This window comes from Leuciscus leuciscus (assembly GCF_965113295.1).
Source record: "Leuciscus leuciscus genome assembly, chromosome: 1".
Taxonomy (NCBI): Eukaryota; Metazoa; Chordata; class Actinopteri; order Cypriniformes; family Leuciscidae; genus Leuciscus; species Leuciscus leuciscus.
The window spans coordinates 2,104,213-2,118,756 of record NC_138725.1 but is presented as its reverse complement, the minus strand read 5'-3'; the positions used below and the strand labels follow the sequence as shown (position 1 = coordinate 2,118,756).

At 41.6% G+C, this 14,544-nt stretch overlaps 1 protein-coding gene across 1 annotated transcript in view; it reads right to left on the bottom strand.

Annotated features, from left to right (window-relative positions):
• Positions 1-9,751: 9,751 nt before the first annotated feature.
• The window catches only part of LOC309480153 (uncharacterized protein), a gene marked incomplete at its 5' end in the record, with an annotated part of 175,726 nt that continues 170,933 nt past the window's right edge, over positions 9,752-14,544 (bottom strand). The window contains 3 exons of the mRNA XM_082144542.1: positions 9,752-10,843; positions 10,955-11,035; positions 11,181-11,240. Of these exons, the coding sequence (XP_082000668.1) occupies positions 10,788-10,843; positions 10,955-11,035; positions 11,181-11,240 (197 nt within the window). The 3' untranslated portion in view covers positions 9,752-10,787. The remainder of the gene's footprint in view (positions 10,844-10,954; positions 11,036-11,180; positions 11,241-14,544) is intronic.

Genomic DNA, 14,544 nt, shown 5'->3' with positions numbered 1-14,544 from the left:
AGACATCCATACACCCTAGAATATTTTTCGAATGCAGGGATTCCAGAAAAATTTATAACATTATCAGGAATAGCAAAATACCTGACAACGAAAGTAATAGATCAACAATACAGGAGTGCATTGTTGCTATACATGATGCAGGGAGGGGAAGCCTTAAAACACTATACTATTACTAAAAGACCTAATGGTTACGTAAGATACCACGGAAGACATCAAGATATAAAGGATGAACATACTGGGAAAAAAGAAGTTGATCTCATTTGGCCAGTGCATATGAAGTATCTAGGTTCACACAAAATTGTAAACTCCTATAAATCCCAGAGGATTGGTCAATGGGAAAGTGGTTACTATTTAAAAGTATCTGATCCGGATAGTTACTCATGGGGGACTCGGAGTAAAATATATATCAGACCTACTAAAGGAAATTTCAACAAAAAATGGAATGTCACAGACTGGTATGGAGAGCCATGTACTAGACGACAAGAAATAAATATAGTAAAATCTTCAAAAGGAAAAAGATTAGCTTATAACATGAAGTGTGTTAAGGAATTTGATTTAGGAACAGAAGTATTGATGGTAGGTCAAAGAATGGATACGAAGAAAATAGAATTTTGGAGTGATAGGGTAGAGACAAAATATTTGTGCACTGGGGACCTATTTAATAATTGGAAGCATGCAACTTTTAGTGCCCCCATCTTTCAGTCTTATGGGGCTAGGAAGACAAAGGGAGGCATTGATAGGAATCACATGTCATGCAACTTTGAAGCCATGGAAGGCGCCCTCTGGGTAGGAGAGAACTTGAAAATCACTCCCTTGATTCTAAAACAAATGACAGGAGAAGTGCAAATCAGAAAAATATGTGCTATTATACCTTATATTAATTATATAAGTGAATGGAAAGATTTACTACACCCTGTTGACAGCTACCTGGAGGGAGAGAGTATTGGAGGGCATTGGATACATAGGATAGACTATTGGTCGAAAACCAGAAGCCCTTCAGAGGTAACCCTAATCAAATTGATCGGAAAAATAGCGAAAACAGCATTTCAAGATATAGGAGGAAAAATTAAGGCAGTGGTCACCAATGTATGGAGTGTAATGACAGACATATGGGAGATAATAAGAACTGTGCTGTACTGTGTGGGAGGTACGATAGTATTCATTGTAATAATAAGTATCCTAATCAAATTAGTGAAAATATGCATACATTGTAGGAAGCTAAAACAGCTAGCTAACAAAGCCAAGTATAGAAAGATTCCTCTGTCAGCTGATTTCTCCGAGTCAGAGAATGAGAGTGAAGGAGAACTGCCTGCGGCTAGCGTACAGAACATAAAAAGTTAAGGGCTCGTAAAAATCACTCCATTCTTCCGAAATTCAGCAGACTGAACTGATCGAACCTACTAAGGAGCTTTCTTTGAAAAATTTGACCATGGAATCAATGACCAGACCAAATTGGGGAAACAAATCCAATGCAACTTGCTCTGACTTGCCGGTAAATAAATTTCAAATTATAATCTATAATGTAATTTTGATCCTTTACTGGATATTGATGTTTATGGGGTTACAAGGATTATGGCAAATTCCTATTGCAATATGTAACATAGCCTCATTTAATTTGGAGAAGAGGCTAAATCTGGCAGGTATATTACTCGGACAAGTTGCGAAAGGCCCTAAGATAAAATCCATTTTTGGACTTAGGAGCTTAATCGGACTGGAAATACTTAATATAATACTTGTTGCATGTGATTTACTGAAGTATTATCTTGAGCTCCAATCTGTAAAGTACATAGCATTTTCTTCTACACTATTGATGGTTATGTATCTTATGATACTTGCCACCAGGAGAGTAGAAATGGAAGGTACAAAAAGGACTGTTTATGAAATAACTATAATTGCAACTGCATTTATGATAATGGTTATTGCAAGCTACTATGATGATCATATAATGTGTGGTATAGCAATAATGATAGTTAGTAATGATTGGTTTTATGTAACAAAACTGATAAAAGCTGGTAAAGAATGTTGTCTCAATATTGAGCTGACAAACCCTTTTTGTAACTTGTAATTAAGGATACAACAACCCCTGGACAGCAGAGGAAGAGATTCCTGGATGGCATCTCAAATGAAAGTTGTGGAAAAAATGTAGTTGAAGTTAAAAGAAACTGTGATATATGTGGAATGCTTCCAGGAGGTTTGAGAATAAGATGTTTTTTGATGGGTCAATGGCAAGATCTATGTTCAAACTGTACTGCAATACAAAATGTGAAAATGGATGAAATTGGGGTAGTGGCTATATCCCAACGAGGAAGAAGAATGGATGTTAGAGGTCCTTGGGTGTCAAAGAGCTTCCTCAGATGGTGTATTGAGATGAAATTTAGGTGCTGTAAAATCGGTGAAATTTTATCGATACAGGCTGGTTCTAGAAACAGTTATACAGCTACTGGGTATCTCCTGGAACCCAGGATATACCAAAAGAAAAAGAAAAATGGAGGCTTGAAAACAATAATAGGAATTATTTACAGGCATTGGATCCTGGATAACCCAAGCCAACCCGAAAGTGCTGGACAAAAATTTAAATATAGCTGTGTGTATGTTTCAGCAGGTAGTCCTCTTACCAAAGGCCCCTGGGAACTGGGCGGTGGCACCTTTAACCCTGGACGTGGCCGAAAGAGGACTCATCTTCGCAGTAAACCAGTTAAATCTGGACAAACTGCCGAAAGTCTGGCGGAACAAACACGAATTTCAGTGGCAGCCAGCACTCAAAACTGGGCAAAGGCAGGCGGTTATCCAGAGTCTGAGAACCTGGTGTCTTCAAGCAGGGATGAGTCAGAATCAAGCCAACTCATTAAAAGTGATGATATGTAAAAATGATGGAATTAGTCACCGCCTGTATGAGATCGAATTTGATCAAGTTACACCTAGCGTGTATTGTACTGATTTTGTAAGCAAACTGGATAGATTTGCTGTAAGAGATTTTGTAAGTAAGCCGAAACGAAAACCTAGAGTTAGATTGAACAAGTTTAGAAGAATTAAAGAAGCTCAATCAATGTCAAGAGGGGGTGTTGAGGATTTTGAGGAAAGTCCATATGCAGGTGACATTTCACTCACTTCACCTACACTTCAGACTCGACGTCAGAGAAGGAAGGGTCACAATAAGAAGCCTATAACCAAGGGTATTCCCAGCGAACTAGCTGGTTTGTTAAAACGCATGACCATCTGAAAATATGATTTTGAATAAAGAGTTTTTTGTCCATAGCTGGTTTTCTCAAGTCACATGAGGGAACAGTGACAAGGGTCTTTGTCCACCAATACAAAGGAACTGTTGTATCTTCGGAGAGCAAGCTGATGACTGGACAGTCATCACAGGACCCATGCAGTCATGTGTCTCATAGTAAATATGACGAAGATTTCTCAATTCGGACTATAAAAGAAGAGACCTGGACGAAATCAAATTGCTCTTCCTTGCAATCTACAATCCAGAACCCCTGCAATCTGGACAGCAAGAAGCTGTTAAGCCTAGCTAGCATTTCTCTGTTAGTTCAGTACTCTATGATAATCTGTAACAAGTGTTCTTTTCAATTTTGATTCTTTTAATAAATATTGTTAAACATTTATTCTAAATCATCTTGTCTGGACCTTGGATTCTTGAGTACTTGCCTCCTTCTTTCCTCTGGATCAGGGAGATCCTAACTGAGAGACACGACAGGAGGGTAAGCATTATTTCTGATATATGAATAATCAGTGTGTGCTTTTGATTGATTGATAGCCTAGCCAAAGAGGCAGCTTACAACAGGGTTATTGTTGTAGAGCGAACACGGTTGAAGAGTACCTAAAAAGGTAGATTTATACTACGAAGGGTAAATTTATTATATCTATAATCCTTATTATCTTTGTAATAAAATACGAATTTGTAGAGACTGTTCACCTAACTCTTAAATAGCACGACTAAAGATTAGGCACTTTAGTTACCGCGGGATTATTTATATATCCAGGTAGGACGTAAAATAATTTGGAACGGTATTAATCGTGATATGATCGAGATATGATCATAAACTATTACAAACTCTCCAAGGTCTAAACGCGGGTGCCATCGTGCCCCATCCCTGAGAATGTACTCAGATGAAGGCGTCAGGAAGGCTGTGGAGAGGAGAGGTCAGTTGGGCCAAAAGGGGTAACTAGCAAGACCTGCTCCATCTCTTCCTGATATTAGCACCGTAGTGCAAGAAGGCTCACTAGGGAACGCATTGCTGCAGGGCCCCAGGGTCAGCTGTGGCCAGAGTTTTTTCTGTGTCGAGGGATATCCACTCAGACAGTAGAAGAAACAACTGGCAGGGGGACGAGTCCGGAGGCACAATTGAGCAAGCCAGCAAAAATAAGTGGAATGAAGCGACCTTAGAAGCTTCTGACTCCAAGGAGGAGGTGGCAGGCGAGTTGCAACATGCGAAGGGAGCGCAGCTCGGCGGTCGCAGTGTTCTCAAAACAGTAAATGCTCGCTGAGCAGCGGTGTCTCGAAGCAAGGAAACCAATCAACTCGAGGCAATGAACGGCAATGCAGTCAGAGGGCGCCCAGACCTCTGTTACTGCATGCCCTTTATACGTGGCCCCTCAGCCAACATTAGTGGACACTTGTTCCAGGAGCCATTGGCCCGGGGAAACAAAAGGTCTGTTTATGGGCTGAGGGTTTGGCGACAGGCCAGGGTGTTCACCACACGGAGCGTATGTATGCCCCAGGAGCCTCTGAAAGTTTCAGTGGGACCCTTTCTCACTTTTTTAATAGCACTGAGCTGACACACCTCAATCTGAGAAATGCACTAGACCGAGACCATCTCCATACTAGAAAAAAGATTCTCACCCCTTGGGCGAGGTTACTCTTTCCCAGTTGACCTGAAGACCCAACTGGCTATGGAGCACTCAAGGGGTAGGACCATGTAACACAGGAGGCCTGTGGAACGGAAGGATAGAGATCTGAAGTACACATCTTTCAGGACGAACGCTGCAGACCAAGCTTGGGGACGGGGCACTGAAAATGCAACTCTGTGTTTAACAGTGAATGGAGGCTTTCGAAAAAGGGTCTGTTTCAGTTGACACAGATCCAAGATGGTTGTTACCCACCACACATTAAGGGTACAATGAAGTGCGGGCTCTTGGAAGCTAGACTTCATACCGGCTGGAGGGAACAGCTAGCTCACGTCCTTTGGCAGTAGGACTGCGGCATACACACACAGGACAGGAGCTCTGCTCAACACCTAGGTGTGATGAATCTTACTAATTTTTCAGGAGCATCCCTGCTCAACACCTAGGTATGATGAATATCACTGAGCCTGGGCAGAAGCCGAGCGAAATTAATCGCAAGCTGATTCTGAAGGTATCGATTGGGGCCAGGCTGGGCATCGGTTTGAAAGCATTTTAGACTTCCATGAAACCGGACCAGGGGCCAGGGACCACAGACGTACCCGAGGTGGGGCAATGAGGTGGAGGACAGGGATCCGGCTCGAGAGGCCCGCAGGCGGCCCAAAGCGGGATCTGAGTGGCACTTACCTGACTCCACTAGGTGGCAGGGGATGCGTGAAAAGGCGGATGACCGGGTCCTCGAACCGCACCCAGCTGCCAGCTGGAGAACAAGAGGGGGCTGAGGGGTGATGATAGACCTGAAGCCCTGGCCTGATAGACCTGATGCAGCGCCATGGCACGCAAGAGGAGGCGGCTTGCCCACAGGCTTTGTAAGCTCTGCCCGTCAGAACGGGCGAGAACTCACAGGCCTTGGGGGGAGACGAGGGGACCCCGTCCAAAAAACAGCGTCCGACGGACACAGGTGCACATGTGTCGCGCCAGACCGCTCCATTGGAGGGACAGCCTCGTAACCCTTCACCGCTCCTCCGTCAAGGATAGTGAGGGGGGAAAGCTTATTCAGGCAGTTTCTGGCAGAGAAAGGTGCCGTCTACAACCTGGTAAGCTCTCCATGCACTTCGGGAAGGAAAGGCACTGGGGCGGCGAGCTGAGAACCAGTGAGGCCCGTCCCGAGATACCAATCATCCAACCGAGACTGTTCGGGACATGGTGGAAGATTCCAGTCAAGCCCGACAGCCTCGGCGGCCCGATTCAGCTTAGCTGATGTTTCTGGATCCGGCTCGGGCAACGTTACACTCCCAGAGGGAGATAACGTAGCAGAGTCATCATTTCCAGAGGTCAGCTCACCCTCCGATGCTGCAATCGGCATCCTGTCCCCTGGAGAGGCCCGAATGAAACAGCTGGTTGGTCCATTACAGAGGGACCAGCATGCTCAACGGGGCTCCACCGGCTGCGATGTGATAGAGGAGTGAGGGGCCCACAGGGATTGGTAAGATTCAAGATTCAAGATTTTATTTTATTTGTCACATACACAATTATACAGAGTACAACCAGCAGTGAAATGTAAGTCAGGTCCACTCCAAGGACAGTGCAATTATATAGAATACACAAAAACAGAATATACATAAATATTAAGAAAAGGAAAAGAAGAAAAAATAAAAAGAAGAAAATAAAATAGAAGATAAGAGAAAATAATTTATAAAATAAAATTTGCAGGGCAGGGAATCCTCACTATGATCCTCTGATCACCCATCCCACACGGCGCCGTAGCGAGGCGTGGTAATGGGGACTCCAGCTTCAAGCATGAACGCGAGTCTCGATCTCAACACCGCGATAGTCATATCCTCGCAATGAGAACATAAACCATTCACAAAAGCTGCTTCAACGTGCTGTATATATACACACACATTATATAAACATATATAATACAAACACGTGATACAATCATTGTGACCGTCCATATGGGAGGACAGGGAACGATCACATCCAGAAACGCACAGGTGGAAAGGCATCTTGAAAAAGACGCAAACACACCCATGTTGCTTTTTCAGGAAGTGAAAAACTCTCACCAGTGCCGGAGCACACAGGGGAATGACCGCGGCAACACTGAACAGTGACAGAACTGAAACAGTGAAGCACTGAATGATGTGTCTCACGCACGCCAATGCACGCATTGGCTTGTTCTAACATGCTCGAAGATGACAGGCTCCCTAGCGTGATCCCATTCAGTCGAAGGCGACTACGTCTGACGTTCTCGACTGAAAGGGATCTGGTTGATTCTTTATGCATGGGGCATTCTGAAACAAATTAAAGTATGGTTATAATTTGTAACAGACATATGTAAAAGAAAAAGTTTAACAAACATCTTTTAAACATTACCATGGGTCATGGATAAAGCAAATTTTTAAAAGCAAAATCAAATTTGCAGTTTAATGTAAACAACTGGGTGGACCAGCGACAAAGAGAGAGTGTTCTCGCTCAGAGTTCCCTCGGCGGCCACCGGAGAACCCAGAGAACGTTTGATTAAGTGTTGTATTGAAACCGGTGTGTTTATTCTGTTGCAATAAACATAACACATACTGTGCCTCATCAAAAGAGCTCTTTTCCTGCGATATAAGCAAAACCCCGGGAGATGTTTGGCAGAGCGGAAGCTCAGCTCAACTCGAGCTCTCATGTGCGTGTGTCCCCGTGCCGCAAGCCACCAATGGATCACCTGTCATTCTTTAAGACTGGCACACAACCCTCGCCGCAGCAAACACTGCCGTCTCTGCAGCATTCAAGATGATTAAAGTGAGGTAAATCCTCGCGCACATCCAGGCCGGGGACCATTTCATAGCAGTGGATATAAGAGATGTTTATTTTCATATTCAGATAGCCCCTCATCACAGGTGCATTCTGCGATTTGCATTCAAAGGTGTTGCATACCAATTCAAAGTACAACCGTTCGGTCTGACCCCCACGCACGCTCAAAATGTGCTTATACCTTCAACCTCATTGTTCAGAAGGCAGTTGAAGAACATGACGTGTTGGAGCAGAGCCAGGAGACTGGTGACTTTTTTCTGGAGCAGCACTAAGGCCACTGAGAAGCTAATCTTTGCCCAAGAAAGGATGGGCAGCCAGCCCCTGAAGCTTCTCCATGAAGTGGACCCCAGGTGGAACAGCAAGCATGATATGCTGCAAACACTCATTGACCTCAGAGAGCCTGTTGGTGCTGCTTGGGCTAGTTCGTCAAGCAACATCATGCCACTTTCAAGTGCTGATTTTGACATAATTTCTGAAAGCCTTGAAGTACTGGCACCCTTCAAGCATGCCACTAAAGAGCTCTCTGAGGAGAAGTGAGCATCAGCTTCAAAGATCATCCCAATCATTAGGATGATTCAGCACAAGGTGGCAGAAAAAACAGCCCTGGCAAGAAATACATCTGCTTCATTCCTAGGGATTGCTCTTCAGCAGTACATGTAATGTTCAATCCATCCGTGTGCTTGCACTGGCCACATTGCTGGAGCCTAGATTTAAGACACTTGGGTTTGGCAACCAGGATAATGCCCGTGAAGCTGCTGACGGGTGAATGTGCTTCAGTGATCTGGCTAACCAGTGAGCAAGCAGAGGCATCATCATCTCAGGCAGCTCGAATCCACCATCCTCAGATGACCTATGGGAGCTCCTGGATAGCTGGGTCAGCAAGACACAACGGCAAAGCTATAATGCTGATGCCACCATAGAGGTCTAGAGATACATCAATGATACATACCTCCCTCGAAGTGAGGACCCTCTCAAATACTGGCAGGCCCAAAAATGGTGCAATGAAAAATCACATAGGCCCAATTTATTGGCGTATTAAACATTGTATTTAGAAGGTGAGTAAAAATGATGAACAGAAAGTCTTTATTGTCCTTGAATTGTGCAATACACTGAAATTTGGCCTGCCTTCTTGCTAATGACAAATATACTCATTAAATATACAAATAAACCTTACAATGACAACCCACAGAACAAAACATTTGAATGACACAGTTGGTGTAGGACTTATTATTGACCACCAAACAGCGAAGTTGAGCACTGTGTCAAAAGCTTCGAAGCACCAACGCAGTTTGTTGTATCTAGTTAGAGTTTTCATCAGCTCCTCCTGTAGTTGTGTAACTTCCTCTCATCTGAACAACTGAGTGTTGAAACCCTGCTAGAGTAACTGTATAGTTGCACAATCCCACAGTGAAGTGTTGTGTAACGTGTGTGTGAAACATGTCGGAGAAGTGCATATTGTGAACCGCACTGGCTCAACACACACCTGCTCTGACCGATGGATATTAGCTCTGAAGGATATATTTTGCAAAAGAGAGTATTTCTACTGTTAGTCTCCCTTCTTTATTTTAGCAGTTTCCTGGACTATTGTAATGCTCTCAATGACTTGACTTGACTCCAGAACAGCCACTGGCTCTGCTCCTCTACACCTACACTCACTACTCCAGACCGATGTGTCTCCAGAAGCTTGTGTTCTGCAGGTGAACGGTGTCTTGTTCATCATCTCAAAGAGACACAGAATCACTTTCACAGACCTTCACCTGGACTGTTCCTGCTGGAGGAACGACCTGCCGAACTCAACCTGAGCTGATGAGGCTTTAGCCATCTTCAAGAAACGGCTGAAAACACATATATTTCATCAACACTCGACCCATTAATACTCACACTTACTATTCTATATTACGATACATTACGAGCTCATGAAGGGGAACAAACATTTCAGGTAAGGAGACTTATTAAACACAACTGCAGAGGTTTTATTAAGATAATTATAGCAATCATTCAAAATGAAAAAAGATGCTAAAAACAGGAATGAACAGAGAAGATCCAAGAATCCTCAAATCAGCTCCATCACACAGAACAGAGAGAGATTATACAGTCTGAGTCTGTCCATTACTGTATTAATATTATATTTAAAGCAGTTTACATATGAAGCGCAAGACAATGACTTTCAACACTGTAGGCAAATATATCCATAAAATCCATATAAATGAAAATAAATCTGGCTTTTTATATGTAAAAAAAAACCATCTTAAAGTCCCTGTAAAGGCAATTCTAAAAAAAAAATCTAAACACATTATAAATGTTAGAAATGTATTGCTAAATTATATTACAAAGACTGTGAACTGTGAAGTACTGAATTGCTTATTACATTTCTGAAAAACTATCATATCAACAAGAGGTGGATTAATTTTGTGAAGAGCCACCTTGATGGAGAGCTGAGGATCTGTAGTGATCATTTTACACGGGATAGTTTTATAAACTTTCGTCGGAGACAACTGGGATTCATTCACTGATAATCCGCTGTTACTGGTGAATGTGGCCGAACCGACTATCTCCCGCCTCGGCCTTCATCCTCCCGTCGCGCCGACAACTGGTGCCATCATTGGCAGTGCGTGCCCACCAATGAGTGTAAGTTGCCTTGTGTGCTTATGTTATAATTATAGTAGGTAGTCCAGGCTCGAATATGTATGGCTTTGTAAAACAAATAAGCTGCTAGGAGCATCCTTTCCGGCTGTATCGGTGACAGTTGAGTGTGGCGAGTCGACGCCGGCAGCGAGCGTTCCCGCGAGTGGGCGTGGTTTCAGCGCAGCCAGCGGACACGCCCCCAGCTTTTGAGAGCAGAGACTACTGCTCATTTTTTCAAGATTTTGATCGCTTATTTTGTGTACTTGCCGGCATTTTTTATCATTCAAATTTGGCTGGGTGGCTAATAATAAATTTTTCTGTGGTGAGACAAACTCAGAACACATACTTAATTTTGACTTTACAGGGACTTTAATCTAAACATGATTATGTCACTATAAGTGCTCAGAGTTTTTTCTCTGTTTTCTGAGGAGAAAATAAAACAATGAACAATCCTCTGTAAGTTTTTACTATTGTAAATATTGCTGCAGATTGGCTCTAAACTCATCAGTATTTTATTCTAATATTGTCGGCATCTCTATTTCCTCTGGGTGCTTCGAGTCCTTCCTCCCTGCAAAATAAAAGCATTGACTGACCTCTCGTATGTGTTTTTATCATGATTGCAGATTGTTCCAGATCAGATGAGTGTGAATCATCAGATTGTGTGCGGCTCAAAACTCACCAGCTCTTCTTGCACAGATGATCTGAAGAAGAATCACAGTAGGAGCAGCAAACACTGCCATCTCAACAATACTCACAATCACTGCAGGAAACATGAGAGGAAGAAGAGAAACTGTACATGACTGAAGTCAAGGGTATTCAACTATCAACAGTTATTGATGAAGCATTTACAGACTGACTGATAGTTTAATGTTATAAATCTGTCAGTATAAATGAACGTGTCGTACCTCTGTATAATGATCCAGCAGTCACACTGACTTCAGTTTCTGATGCTGTATCAGCTGGATCTGTGGATCACGTCTGTTAGTTCAGTTCAACACATAATGCCACATATACACAACATCATCATCACATAATACTTGAGCTTCACATCACAGAAATGATGAATATGTGCACGAGTCTGTCATCTATTATCTTCTTACTTCACTCTCAAGCTGTCAGGAGGAGAATGACTATCGCCATTCACCAAAGATAAATCTATTTATTATTTATTTAACATCATATGTTCATATCGATCATGACCTGCAGTTTGTGTTCCATCATCACAGTTTACAGCGGCAGTAGTTGAGAAGAGACTGTACTGTATTACTGTATTACTGTATAACTGTATTACTGTGTTACTGTATAATTTATTCCTGGTTTATATGAGAGTGAAACACAGTTGAGCTTCTGCAAATAAACCATCAGCTTGAATGAATGACATAAGCCTTATAATTCCTAAAGCCAACCTCCTACATTTTGTTATGCAGTTGTTATGCAGTTTATGACTTTGACCACTAATATTTTACAACTCCAAAACGTATGAAGCCATCAGAAAGAGTAGAGCCAATCTGTGGAAGTTTTCACAAATCTGTCAGAAAAAAGTGTTTTCTCACCTGAATACTTGACAGTGTATCTGACTGAGGTCTCGAGTTGATTTCTGCGAGTAAGCTGACATCTCCACTCTCTGTTGTCATCTTCATTCAGGAGTGTTGTAGTCAGAGTGAGGATACAGAGATCTTTATCTGATGATGATAATAATATCTGATATCTGGAGTCTGTCTTCAGATCAACACCAGCCTGATTCACCCACAACAGCTCAACTCCCTTATAAATGACCCAATTATCACAGGAGAATACAGCATATGAATACAACTGACAGGAGAGAGTCACAGAGCGGCCTGGACTGATCTCAGTCTGTGAGGATGAAGATGATGATGATGATGATGATGATGGAGACACTGAAACTGAACACAAGACACAAATCACAGACTCTTCAATCATCATCTGAGTTTAAAGGGAGAATCTGCCCTTTTCAAATTGACCACATAATCATAAACTTACCATGAAGAACATGCAGAGAAACACGTGCATTAGTTACTTGTTCTCCATTCACATATTGTCTGCATCTGTATATTCCATAATCTTCTCCTGTGACGTTCTTGATGTTCAGAGAGCAGTCAGACTCCAGACTCAGTCTCTCATGTCTCTCTGTGTCTTTATTCTTTATCCCTCTAGTAATCAGTTCAACTTCTGCTGAACGTCTGTTATAGTAGGTCCATGTAGTTGATTTGCAGTCAGAAAGAGTTGTATTACAGGACAGAGAGACATTTTCACCAGAACTGATGAGCACATCTCCACTGGTTCCTGAAACACAGTATATCTCAGTGATCATTATGATATATATTAATAAATGAAACATAAAACACACCAGCATAAAAAGCAGAAGTTTTAAATCATAGTATTTTTCCTGACTTAAAGCAAACAACACACTCTCCAGAATAAACTATTAGTCTTTATCAGAGAGCTGTTCAAATCACTGACACACTCTTAATATGAAGATAATTCTTCATCATCAGATGTTTGAGTGACACTATGTCCAGTATCAGGAATAATACAGTATGATCTGTGTGTATCAATACACAACTCTGAGATCACAACGTGAATGTGTGCAAGAATAAACTGAGCATGTTCAAATGAACTCTTTCCAGACTAATTCCACTAAATGTCTTTAGAGAAAATACAGATTTCTTTACCTGTGAGAAGTGAAGAGAGAATGATCAGTCCCAGCAGACACAGATCACACTTATCAGCCATTTTCTGTTTCTGTCAGTCTTCCTCTTCATTATATATAGTTACAGCTCCTCCTTTAAAGGAGGAGCTGATGATGTTTAACCTGTTATGCTGCAACCCCACTTTTGAAAAATCCCCAGAAATGACATACCCAAACTAAAACAGATACAGTTCATGAACCCTTTGTACTAAAAGCACAAGTATGATCTCATTTGAAAGCTGACACCTGGCAGTTTATTGTAAATGTATAATTAATTATTGTCATAATGAAATTTTTTTTATAAATAGCTTCAAAGTTTTTGTAAAGTTATTAGAAACTTATTTTTATGAAACATTCTTATGAAAATAAAATTGAAGTTGGCACTGTATCAATCTAGAAATGCACTGCAGCTAAATCCACATGTCTAAACATTTTATATTTAAAATCTGAAGATAAGTCTAAAACTCTGTATTTAGTTAAATGTTTTTCAAGATCATATCATATGACTTTATTTTGATTAGACTCTAAAATGCTACTGATGTTTAGTCATAATTTATTCAGTCTTTTGTCTCTATTGTTTTGTGGTGCAAACGAGCCCCATTCAGTCTCAGTCTCCCCATGCACACATTCACACCTCTCCAGCCTGGTTTATGGCTCTAAATATGCATTTCTTTTGTCTGCATTATAGTTACTAACAACTGGCTATTCACAGGCTATTCATAGGGGTTCAATCCCTAATTTCTTTTATCAAAGTTCTCACTTAACCCCCTGAGGTCGACGGTATCGCCGGCGATACCAGCTCGCTTTTTTTTTATCAGTGTAAAAGAAACTCATAAATACTCTGTTGACTTTGATTTTCCATAGGAGTTTCATACATCAATCGATTCTGTTAAATGTGTATTATTTTTGTGTATACTCACAATAAAAACAAAGTGTTGTGCTTTTTGCCAAATAAAGAAAAATAAACACGAAGCGAGTTCTGACTTCTCTCTGCCAGTAAAGTCCATTCTGAAACGCGTCCGAAAATGAACAATAACTCAGCGAATACTCAGTCAAACAGGCATACAGACACACAGGCATGAAGCTTGAATTCTCTTCTTTTAAATGAAGTAATTTATATAAAAAACAAATATTCTCATCTTGTGAAATCTGTATTAAAAGAGAGCGATTCCAGTCGACCTCATTACAGCTAATTCAGATGTAATGTGACTCCGCCCACGGAGAGCGTGCGCTATTCAAACGCAAATGGCTGAGGCCATCCTGTGAACGCCCCCATCAGCTCGAGAAAACACACAAGTTTATTCAGATCATTACTTGTTTACACCGTCTTGCAGCGCTGTGAGGAATAATAATAATGGAAAATGTCCCTCAGAAGTGCGGGTATATCGAGGAGCGAGCTGAGGAATACTAGTACGTTTTTTTTCCTTATTTTCTGTTTCTGATTATGAATGAATGAACAGCAGAGATGCGCGCTGTTTACCACAGCTGGCAAAGACAGTTTAAATTTAAATCGCGTGTGTGAATGAATGATGATGTTTTAGCAAACTGTATTGCTATAC